Below are 12,350 nucleotides of genomic sequence, written 5' to 3'. Positions count from 1 at the left end.
TCTCTCAGATGCTGCCAGACCTGCTTGAATATTTTCAGCACTTTGTTTTTATTTCAGATTTCCATCATCCACGGTATTTTGCTTTTATCTTTGTTTTCTATTCCTTAACCAGTTTTGTATCCATGCTGCTACTGTCCTTTTTATCCTGTGGGCTTCAATTCTGCTAACTTAATATGTAGTACTTTTGAAAGTCCATATACACATCAACTGCACTGCCCTCATTCATCCTCTCTGCTATTTCATCAAAAAAACTCAAATCAAGTTAGTAAAACACTATTTGCTCTCAAAGTCTGTGCTAGCTCTTCTTTATTAGTCCATGTTTGCTTCAGTGGCTGTTAATTTTCTCCTGTATTAACGCTTCTAAAAGCTTGCCCGCGACCAACATTAAACTGACTGGCCTGTAATTGCCAGATTTATCCTTCTCAACATTTTTGAACAGGTGTAATATTTGCAATCCTCCAGTCCACTTGCACTGCCCCTGTATTTAAGGAGGATTGGAAGATTGTGGCCAACCTCTCAGCAATTTTTACCCTAACCTCCCTCAGCAACCCAAGATGCATCCCATCAGGACTGGGAAACATGCACTTTAGGTACCATCTGCCTTTCTAGTACCTTTTTATCTCATCCAGGATCCTGACAACCTCCTTGTTTACCCCAGCTTTGGCAAAGCCCTCTTGGTGAACGCTGAAGCAAAGAACTCTTTTTTTTTTTAGCATCACAGCCATGTTCTCTGCCTCCTCCAATAGATCTCCATTTTGATCCCTAATTGACCCCACCACTCCTTTGGCAATTCTTTTTTTACTGTTAATATGCCTACAGAATACCTTTGGGATTTCTTTTTTATGTTAGCTGCCAATCTATTCTCATACTGTCTCTTTGTCCTTTTTATTTTTTTTCTCTTCTCTATAGTTTTCATATTCAACCTGATTCTCACTTGTATTATGAAAGTATTACCATTTAAAGAAAAAGTTTATGTTTGGTGATGTTGGCAAGGGCATTAAATCAACTATTTAGTTTGGGGCTTGTGTCATAAGTGGCTCATGTATGGCAGATTTGCTTCTCTGAAGGATATTATTAGACCAGTTTTTACAACAATCTGGTTTTCACGGGCATTTTTTTTTCCTGACAGCCTACTAATTACCAAAATTATCAAATTCAATTTGGCATTTAGGTTGCCTGCCCAGTATTAACTGTAGGGCGGCGCAGTGGTTAGCACCGCAGCCTCACAGCTCCAGCGACCCGGGTTCAATTCTGGGTACTGCCTGTGTGGAGTTTGCAAGTTCTCCCTGTGTCTGCGTGGGTTTCCTCCGGGTGCTCCGGTTCCCTCCCACATGCCAAATGACTTGCAGGTTGATAGGTTAATTGGCCATTATAAATTGCCCCTAGTATAGGTAGATGGTAGGGAAATATAGGGACAGGTAGGCCGAAGGGCCTGTTTCAGTGCTGTATCACTAAACTAAACTAAACTAACCACTACATAAACGTATCTCTCTTTTTTTCTTTTTTAGGAGCTCAGAATTATCGGGTCACAAGTGCAGTTGCAGTAAAGCAAGGACAGCATTAACACCTTTTTATAAAAATCATTAATGCCCATTAATCCACATCAAATCCTCTGCAAATTATTTGTATTCAATGATATGCCATTTTTTAAATGTTTCCACAGAAGTGATTTTAGGGGTTGGAAATGTTCCACTTAAGGGTTCTATCTTACCACGCAGTGTAATCATACAAGGGGCTGGATTTTCATTTGGATTTCGGGAAACTGATGTTGGGACCAAATAGGGATCCTGAGCCTGCACTTGCCGGTAGCAAGACTGGTGGTGCAATCTTGCTGGAGGCGGCGGCCTAATTGGCTCCCTATCAAAGGGCTGGCAGCTCCACTGGGAGAAATGGGTGCTGCTAGGACTAGTCACGGACTGTGAGGATACCTCGATATGGAGACTCCCTTGTTGACCAACACCGAAGGGCTACACTGAAGACTCCCGAAGGGTGGAGGGGAAACCCCTCTGAAGGATCAGGCGTGGCCGCAATTGTGTCCTTTCATCCCCGCGGCCCTGTCAATGGGGCACAGAGCCTTGGCTCTGATGCCCCAACCTCTCTTTTCCACCACCCCCCCCCCCCCCCCCCCCCCAGCCTGCCGCAATGAGCTGGTGTTCTCTGTGCATGATGGGAGCACTCCACCAGTGGGAAAGTTCCAGCAACGCTGCAAAATCGCCCCTTATTAGGGCCTTAACCACCCTAAATTGGCTGCTGACCTCCTGTGGAGTGTGCAGCTGATCCTGTTACTAGCCCAATCCTGAGAAAGTTCCCTGGTGGTGGGAGTGCATTGGGGAGCTTTCCTGACGCCTCCCCTGCCTATTTTCCTGGCCCACCCCCAACCCTGTTCCATGGGATGGGAAAAATCCAGCTCAAGGTTTTAAAAATTAAAAAAAGTGGTTAAAATGTTAATAGACTAATATTTAACAAAGTGATTACTGACCACGCAGCCGGCAGCTTACGTCATCCAACTGCGCCAAATGCACACATGTGCAGATTGGTTCCTACCCTCTGCGCATGCGCTGCGTTCCGCAGTGCCAGGACTGGTTGGCGCATGCGCAGGTGACGTCATCGCGTAACGCGGGCAGATAGGGTTGGCGCATGCACAGATGACATCATCATAACGTGGGCAGATGGTGCGGGGATCTGGGCCGGAGAGAGCAGGGGTGGGGGAGAGCACGGCCGAAGACCTTGCTGGTGGCGGGTGTGCTCTCCTTCCTTTTTCCCCCCCCCCCCCCGCAGGTCCCGACCCCCGCCGACCGCCTGCTTGCTTATAGGCCCCGGCCCGCTCACTCCCTCCCCTCCCTGCTCCCTCCCTCCCCCCTCCAGCCATTATGTGCTGCCATGTGTTTAGATTGCCATCGTGTGATTATTTGAGCAGCGCCATCTTTAATCCTGGCAGCTGCCTGACGTTGCAGACTGTGACGTTTTCGTGGCACAGGGCTGCATTTGCTCCTGTTTCTGTTTCCTGTTTAAAAACTCCTGTTTCTAATTCGTATGTTCGTAAATCATCGGCAGGCAGTCTCTGTGTGGCCCTTCTCTTGGATTGTGATCATAAGAAGATAAAAATACTGTGACATGGGCAGTCAGTAAGGTGTTTAAACAGAAAGTTGCAATGGCAAGCTATGGCCAGGCTCATAGAGAACACAGGAGGGGCTTATTTTGTTTAAGGCATACCAGACAAACCAGCACTGAGGAAGCAGAGCATGTTTGTTGTTTTCTATTGTTTCACGAAGACATGTTGTCCTGGTTGAATTAAGTAACTGTTGCTCTGTATGTGCACTGGATGATAAATAAAGCAGCTCAAGTCTTTATAACTGCCCTTGTCTTGCCAGATATTTTCAGTCCACATTTCAAAAGATTGAAGAGAGAGACACATCCAGTTCTGATTGCAGGGTACTATTGTTAAATCCTTGAGTTATGCTATCGTAACAGTATATATTGGGCATGAGTCAACTTCAGCATGTAAGGGGCTTGGGATCCACTTACCTTTTCATTGGCATTAATTGCTTCTGTATCTGTGGTAGACCTGAATTTGTAATATTGTGACTCGTACTGCTTTTATTCCAGGTGAGGTTCAAATTGTGACGATGCACATTCAAGCCCTGACTGAGGCTGGTGTCCACCCTAAGGACATTGCTGTGATAGCACCATACAATTTGCAGGTATAGTTCCGGATCCTTTTCTAATGTTTCTGTACATGCAAAGCTGACATTTGGTTTTTGATTTTTGATGTTGAAATGTTCGGATTTTAGAAGTTCTATCTTAATTTGTAAGTAATTAAAACATGATGGTTTAGTATTGTGTGTTTTGCAATCCAATCCCTAAATGTTCTGATTACAGGTGCAGTTTACACCCAAATGGCTTGAAAGGGGCATTACACTGACCCAAAGTGTAGTATTCTGTTTGCATCCAATTTTCTGTACTTGGTTGATTTATCATTGCTTAAGGTTCAGACTTAGACATGCATAGAGATTACACTACTATAGTCCATAGACAGTGAACAGTAAAAATGAAGGGACATAAAATCTAAAATATGAGCCTGCAATCAAATAATCTCTTGTTTAATGGCTTCTGAAATGGAAGAGGTGCCATATGAGGAGCTTATGAGGAAGATGGGCATTCTAGCCACTGCATTACACTGTCCACATAGCTCAACATGTTGGAGTTTCCAGGCCACAGTACAATATTAATAACCGTGGAGCATAGATACACTGCTCTGTTCTGCAGATGTACATGCAGCAGATGGCATGTCTGTGCATCTGTCTCTTTGATGATGTGTTCTTCCTAGGTTTAAATGCCAGGGCCTGGTATAGTTGGCATCCTGGCAGGTGTAACCAGTCAGGGTACCCTTGTCTGGCTCACCCTTCTTTCATGCAGTTCCATTTGGGGTGCTTCCGAGAAAGTAATACTATTCACACTTTCGTATATCTCGGTGCCACTGAGTTTGCTGACCTGTTTTCATTACGAATAGGAGTCTCTATACACTAAGTTTACATAGTTCTGAAGTAAATAGACCCAGCTTTTAAAGCTCATCTGTGTGAATAAGCCATCATTCTTGTAGCCCTGCATACAAATGGACCAAAACTGGGAGCTGTATTCTAATTGCCACCTAACCAAGATTTTTTTTTAAGAAAAAGATTGTTATTTGCTTTTTGTTAATACAACCTAATACCTTATTTGCTATGGCTTCTCTGCATTGATCATAAGCCTTTAGAGAGTTTTGAACTCTAACACCAAGGTATTGTGATCGGTAATAACAGGACTATGCTTACTTTTTGATTGGCGCTGCCTAATTTGTGCCTGTTATTTGATCACGTGGTGCACCATGGTTGAGCTAAAATTTACTCTCCTGGCAGCCAGGAGGTTAAATGTACTAACTCAGCTGCTGCTCTAGCTGAGTTTAACTAATTCAGCACATACTGGGTATCGAACTTGGGACCTTCCTGGTTTGTTTAACTTAGTAACACACCATGCACTAAGCCAGCCATTGTGGGAGCTGGCACATCTGACCCCTAGTACAGTACTGAAGACAGGACAACAGGAAGCTTGTGCACCAACTTGTCCACTGGAGCTTTAGGGCATGGCATCATACCGAAAATCCTTCATAAAGTAGGTTCCCAATTTTGCCAGTGTTGTATGTGAGAGGTATTGCATGGGTTAGACACTTCTCTGAGAAATAGGACCCATGCTCATTGTAGGCTGATCTTGAGCTTCTTCTGGTAGCCAGCTGAAGGGTGGTGTAACAGAGATGGAAACAGGTTGGCTTCCAACTCTTTTTTTTTATTGTTTAGGGAAGGAATAGAGGAATCTAGAAATTAGAGGAGCCAAATTATAATTGGAGTGGGGTGGGGGTAGGGGGCAACACAGAAACTGTATCTGAACTTCAAACATTGGGATTATTTGTTAAACAGGTACAACTCCTGAGAAAAAAATTGTCCAACCAGCATCCAGAGCTGGAAATCAAGTCTGTCGATGGTTTTCAAGGAAGAGAAAAGGAGGCAGTTGTTTTATCACTTGTGAGATCCAACAGGACAGGTATGTGCTATAGGCCTCTCTTTTGGTATCATGCTGCATGTCTCTCATAATAGGTCAAGATAAATAACTCCTTTTGGAATCCATGACCATTGAGCACATAAAATGCTGAGTTTGGATTAATTTATTGATGTTGGAGTTGCTTTGTATGTAGTTACTTGGGTGTTACGCATCTGCAGAGTAGAAAAAGAAATAAAGAACTTGCATTTACATAGCACCTCAGAATACCCCAAAGTGCCTTACATCTAATTAAGTATTTTTGAAGTACAGTCATTGTATATCAGTGTACACAGTGATCAATGTTGTCATGCTTTGTGAGCTGGAGTGTTAAATGGAAAGAGGAAAAGAAAGCAAAATGTCCAAGCATCACTGCTGTGCATGGCCTCCAGCCTCACCATCTCCAATCCTGTGTGTCCTCCTTCTACTGGTGATGTTCATGGTCACTCCTTCATTTGGAGTCAAAGTTTGTAACATGCGGGATCTCCTCTTGTTCTTGGAGGTCTGCTTCTAATTGTGTGCCAGCTTCTGCAAGAAGAGTGGTTATATCTGCCCTTTTGAAGGGTTATGCAGATGTGAGGCAGCTGAGTAAAGTGTATATGCTGACAGTTAAAAGCAGCAGGGTGGGAAATAGGGGTAAGTTGTATTGGATATAAACAGAAGGAGGTGTACTGTAATGTCCTGTTGTGACCAGAGGATAGGCTTGTGATGTTGGTATGGCGGGGTAGGAGTTGGTGAAGGATGGCCCATTACTTGGGTGGGGGTGGAGTAGCCTTACTGATTAGAAATAATGTCACCTCATTGGTGAGAGAGGATATAATGAGGGGAAAGCATCGAGTGGAGACCTTATCGGTGGAACTGAGGAACAGAAAAGTATCTAAAACTGTAATGGGTGTTGTGTATAGACCCCCGGGTAGCAGTTCTGAGGTGTTAGATTGTATAAATGCACAAATTAGGCAAGTGTGTAACAAAGGCAGAGTAGTATTAATGGGGGATTTTAACTTGCACATAGATTGGGAGAGGCGGACTAGAACCTGTCAAAAAAAGTAGTGAATTTCTGGAATGTGTCTGGGATAGTTTCCTACAGCAATATGTCCTAGATGTAACAAGGGGACAGGCAATATTAGATTTAGTTATGAGTAATGAGCCAAATTTAATTAGTAGCCTAACTCTGTGTGAACATTTATCAAATAGTGAAGGCGCATGGGGTCCAAGGTGTACTAGCTAGATGGATAAAGAACTGGCTGGGCAACAGGAGACAGAGTAGCAGTGGAAGGGAGTTTCTCAAAATGGAGACGTGTGACCAGTGGTGTTCCACAGGGATCCGTGCTGGGACCACTGTTGTTTGTTATATACATAAATGATTTGGAGGAAAGTATAGGTGGTCTGATTAGCAAGTTTGCAGACGACACTAAGATTGGTGGAGTAGCAGATAGTGAAGGGGACTGTCAGAGAATACAGCAGAATATAGATAGACTGGAGAGTTGGGCAGAGAAATGGCAGATGGAGTTCAATCAGGGCAAATGCGAGGTGATGCATTTTGGAAGATCCAATTCAAGAGTGAACTATACAGTAAATGGAAAAGTCCTGGGGAAAATTGATGTACAGAGAGATTTGGGTGTTCAGGTCCATTGTTCCCTGAAGGTGGCAACGCAGGTCAATAGAGTGGTCAAGAAGGCATACGGCATGCTTTCCTTCATCGGACGGGGTATTGAGTACAAGAGTTGGCAGGTCATGTTACAGTTGTATAAGACTTTGGTTCGGCCACATTTGGAATACTGCGTGCAGTTCTGGTCGCCACATTACCAAAAGGATGTGGATGCTTTGGAGAGGGTGCAGAGGAGGTTCACCAGGATGTTGCCTGGTATGGAGGGCGCTAGCTATGAAGAGAGGTTGAGTAGATTAGGATTATTTTCATTAGAAAGACGGAGGTTGAGGGGGGACCTGATTGAGGTGTACAAAATCATGAGAGGTATAGACAGGTTGGATAGCAAGAAGCTTTTTCCCAGAGTGGGGGATTCAATTACTAGGGGACACGAGTTCAAAGTGAAAGGGGAAAAGTTTAGGGGGGATATGCGTGGAAAGTTCTTTACGCAGAGGGTGGTGGGTGCCTGGAACGCGTTGCCAGCGGAGGTGGTAGACGTGGGCACGATAGCGTCTTTTAAGATGTATCTAGACAGATGCATGAATGGGCAGGAAGTAAAGAGATAGAGACCCTTAGAAAATAGGCGACAGGTTTAGATAGAGGATTTGGATCGGCGTAGGCTTGGAGGGCCGAAGGGCCTGTTCCTGTGCTGTAATTTTCTTTGTTCTTTGTTCTTTAAATAGTGATCACAACATGATCTAATTCAAGGTAGCATTTGAAAGTGAAAAGCACGAATCAGCTACTAGAATTTTAGACTTAGGTAAGGCTGACTTTACTGAGATGAGACAGAGACTGTCCACGGTAAACTGGGTAGATCTGTTTAATGGATCAAATGACTGAACAGTGGAGAATATTTAAAGAAACATTTAATGACATACAGAGTGAGTATATACCCCTGAGAGGGAAAAACTCCACTTCACAGAAAAAACAGCCATGGACAACTAAAGTGATTAGGGATAGCATAAAACAAAAAAGGCTTACAAAAATGCAAAACACAGCACAGATCCGACTGAATGGGATCGATATAAAGACCAGCAAGGGTCACAAAGCAGCTTATAAGAGCTATTAAAAGAGATAATGAAAGGAAACTTGCAAGGGACATCAGAATCAATAAGAAGAAATTTTATAGTTACATAAAGGGAAAGCAGGTGGTCAAGAGCAATGTAGGCCCACTAAAAGCTGAAAATGGAAATATTGTCATTGATAATGGGGAAATGGCAGACATGTTGAACAATTACTTTGCCTCAGTATTTATAGGTGAAAAGGAGGATAACTTGCCAGAAGTCCTGAAAAAAATTAATAGCTGATAGGGGACAGGGGACTTAATACAACTAATGTTACTGATGTTTTACTTACAAGAAAATTAATGGAACGAAAGAGTGAGAAATCCCCAGGACCTGACGGTTTCCATCCGAGGGTGTTAAAGGAAGTAGGGGAGCACACTGTAGATGCCCTAACTATAGTCTTTCAGAGTTCCCTAGATTCAGGAGTGGTCCCTCTGGATTAGAAAGTTGCACATGTCACTCCACTTTTTAAGAAGGGTGAAAGGGGGAACCAAGAAATTTACAGACCAGTTAGCCTGACATCTGTGGTGGGCAAGTTGCTGGAGTCTATAATCAAGGATAGGGTGACTGAACACCTAGAAAATTTTCAGTTAATCAGGGGCCACCAGCATGGATTTATGACTGGAAGGTCATGCCTGACCTGCGGTACAGTGGCGCAGTGGTTAGCACCGCAGCCTCACAGCTCCAGCGACCTGGGTTCGATTCTGGGTACTGCCTGTGCGGAGTTTTGCCGGGTGCTCCGGTTTCCTCCCACAGAAAAGTCTTGCAGGTTGATAGGTAAATTGGCCATTATAAATTGCCCCTAGTATAGGTAGGTGGTAGGGGAATTGAGGGAAGGTGGGGATGTGGTAGGAGTATGGGATTAGTATAGGATTAGTATAAATGGGTGGTTGATGATGGGCATAGACTCGGTGGGCCGAAGGGCCTGTTTCAGTGCTGTATCTCTAAATAAATAAATCTCATTGAATTTTTTGAAGAGGTGACTAAGGTAGTGGACAGGGGAATGTCTATGGATGTTATTTATATGGACTTCCAGAAGGTGTTTGATAAAGTCCCACATAAGAGACTGTTAACTAAGGTAGAAGCCCATGAAGGTAGAAGTTCCGATGAAGGGTCACTGACCCGAAACGTTAACTCTCCTTCTCTTTCCACAGATGCTGCCAGACCTGCTGAGTGGTTCCAGCATTTCTTGTTTTTATATAGAAGCCCATGGAGTTGAGGACAAATTATTGACATGGTTAGGAAGTTGGTTGAGTGGTAGACGACAGTAAGTGGGGATAATGGGTAAGTACTCCGATTGGCAGGATGTGACTAGTGTTGTCCCACAGGGATCTGTGTTGGGGCTTCAATTATTCACATTATTCATTAGCGACTTGGATGATGGCATAGTAAGTCATATATCCAAATTTGCTGCTGATACAAAGTTAGGTGGCATTGTAGACAGTCTAGATGATAGCATAAAATTGCAAGGAGATATTGACAGACTAGGTGAATGGGCAAATCTGTGGCGGATGGATTTCAATGCGGGCAAGTGTGAGGTCATCCATTTTGGACCAAAAAAGAATAGAGCAGGGTACTTTTTAAATGGGAAGAGGTTAAGTACAGTGGGTGTCCAAAGAGATTTGGGGGCACAGTGGCGCAGTGGTTAGCAACGCAGCCTCACCGCTCCAGCGACCCAGGTTCAATTCTGGGTACTGCCTGTGTGGAGTTTGCAAGTTCTCCTTGTGTCTGCGTGGGTTTTCTCCGGGTGCTCCAGTTTCCTCCCACAAGCCAAAAGACTTGCAGGTTGGTAGGTAAATTGGCCATTATAAATTGCCCCTAGTTTAGGTAGGTGGTAGGGAAATATAGGGACAGTTGGGGATGTGGTAGGAATATGGAATTAGTGTAGGATTAGTATAGATGGGTGGTTGATGGTCAGCACCGACTCGGTGGGCCGAAGGGCCTGTTTCAGTGCTGTATCTCTAAACTAAAAATGCCATGAGCAAGTGCAGAAAATAATCAAAAAGGCTAATGGAATGCTAGCCTTTATATTTGGAGGATTGGAGTATAAAGACACCGAGGTTATGTTGCAGCTGTACAAAACCCTGGTTTGACCCCACTTGGAATACTGTGAGCTGTTCTGGGCACCACACCTTAGGAAGGATATATTGGCCTTGGAGGGAGTGCAATGTAGGTTTACAAGAATGATGCCTGGACTACAGGGGTTAAGTTACAAGAAGAGATTACACAAATTAGGCCTGTTTTCGCTAGAATTTAGAAGGTTAAGGGATGATCTGATCAAAGTCTTCAAGATATGAACAGGAAAAGACAGGCAAGATCAAGATCAACTATTTCTACTGGTTGGAGATTCTAAAACTAGGGGGCATAGTCTAAAAATTAGGACCAGACCGTTCAGGAGAGATGTTGAGAAGCACTTCTTCACGCAAAGGGTGGTAGAGGTTTGGAACACTCTCCCAATAACAGCAGTTGAAGCTAGAACAGTTTTTAATTTTAAATTTGAGATAGATAGATTTTTGTTAAGCAAAGATATTAAGGGATATGGGCCAAAGGCAGGTATGTGGAGTTAGGCCGCGGATCAGCCATGATCTCATTGAATGGCGGGACAGACCCGAGGGGCTCTATGGCCTACTCCTGTTCCTATCGTCCTATGTAATGTCTGATGTTAGAGTGAGAGAGATGTGAGTTGAGTCTCAGTTTGGCAATCTTTGATGCCTTGACGTGGTTGTGGTCTGCCCAAGGGCAGGTCCTCTGCTCTTTTTTTTCTCCACCCAGGAGAGCTGAGCATGATTAGGGAACAGGGTATATGAGGTGGTTTCTCATTGCCTCCTTCAGACCGGAACTGTAATTGAACCCACACTGTTGACGTTGTTCTGAACCACGTGCTAGCCATCTAGCCAACTGAGCTACCCCCAATCTTTGCTCAGTTTATTAAATTTCAAGGAACTATGCTGCTTGTATGACTATCCAGCTACCATTCTCCACTTCTGGCTCATTTGCTGGACAACCCTTCTCCCATTTGAGAAGCAACAGCCCTTTTGCACTTCCCAACCTCCAAAACAGTCAGCTACTTAGGGGGAAAAAAAACCCTTTTGAAACAAATTCATGGCAAAAAGCATGGTCATCTAGGCCATAGTGTCCTATCAAGCTTTTAAAGCACAATACCCAATTATATTCTGCACCCTTTTTTAAAACCACGATTTAAATCCACCCAGAAAGCTGTCCATCTTTCTTTTGCTTTCTCCAGTAATCTTCCATTATGTGAAGCCCTTTGTAGTCAGTTTTTCAGAAAAAGATGTTTGTATGCTGTATATTATCTAGATCCAAGGCCTATTCTTCACAAACTAAAGCTCCAGTATCTCTTGCTTGCCTGTATTATCTCTGTTACTTTTCTTGATGACATTTGTTTTTGCATCTCAACTTAGCAAGCTCAGTGGGTTTATTTTGGAAACACTGCGCAAGAGATTTTGGCTTCAGTTCATTTTGTTGCAGGCCATGACTAGAAATATGGCCAAGCTTTTTTGCCATGAATTCATTTTTAAAAAGGGTTTTTTTTTTTTGTCCTACACCTCCTGTTTTTAAATAAGGCCTCATGAAAATTGACTCGGTATCTTCCTGACAACACTGAGTATCTATTGCTTGCCCAATTTAACCACAAGCAAAACTCGGCCTTGTAATGTCTTTTGTTGCTCTGTTATGCAGCAGCTAATGTGATGCTCCTATGCTGCCAGCCTCGGTGTAGGTAGGTGCCAGTGAAGATAATTTACTTTAAGACTCTTGAATATGCTCTTTCTTCAGATTTTAGCATCATTTTTGTGCTGCGCCATCATGACTATCACAAAACCTATGTAAAATCAAAATGTTGGTCATTGGATAGCTCCAAAATCACATTAAAGCGTTAAGATATGCAATAGTAAAGAACGCCTCAAAGAGAAAATCCATGATCTTGGCACATATAGTTGTCAGTAGAAATTTTCTGCTGGTAATGTGAATTGAAGGTGTGGAATTGATTCTACTTCTCAGCAGAATAACGGTGAAAGCTCCAAGTGCTGTGATTCATCTGTGCAAGCAATTGA

The 12,350-nt window shown here is 43.5% G+C and overlaps 1 protein-coding gene across 8 annotated transcripts in view; it reads left to right on the top strand.

Annotated features, from left to right (window-relative positions):
* Positions 1-12,350, top strand: part of ighmbp2 (immunoglobulin mu DNA binding protein 2) — a 91,671-nt gene that overhangs the window by 60,282 nt on the left and 19,039 nt on the right. For all 8 annotated transcript variants that reach the window (XM_068046014.1, XM_068046013.1, XM_068046008.1 and 5 more), the window contains 2 exons: positions 3,607-3,701; positions 5,451-5,574. In XM_068046014.1, coding sequence (XP_067902115.1) covers positions 3,607-3,701; positions 5,451-5,574 — 219 coding nt within the window. The remainder of the gene's footprint in view (positions 1-3,606; positions 3,702-5,450; positions 5,575-12,350) is intronic.

This window comes from Heterodontus francisci, chromosome 14, assembly GCF_036365525.1.
Source record: "Heterodontus francisci isolate sHetFra1 chromosome 14, sHetFra1.hap1, whole genome shotgun sequence".
In the NCBI taxonomy this organism is placed as follows: Eukaryota; Metazoa; Chordata; class Chondrichthyes; order Heterodontiformes; family Heterodontidae; genus Heterodontus; species Heterodontus francisci.
Note: the sequence above shows the minus strand (reverse complement) of the source record. Positions and strands in the feature narration are given on the sequence as shown.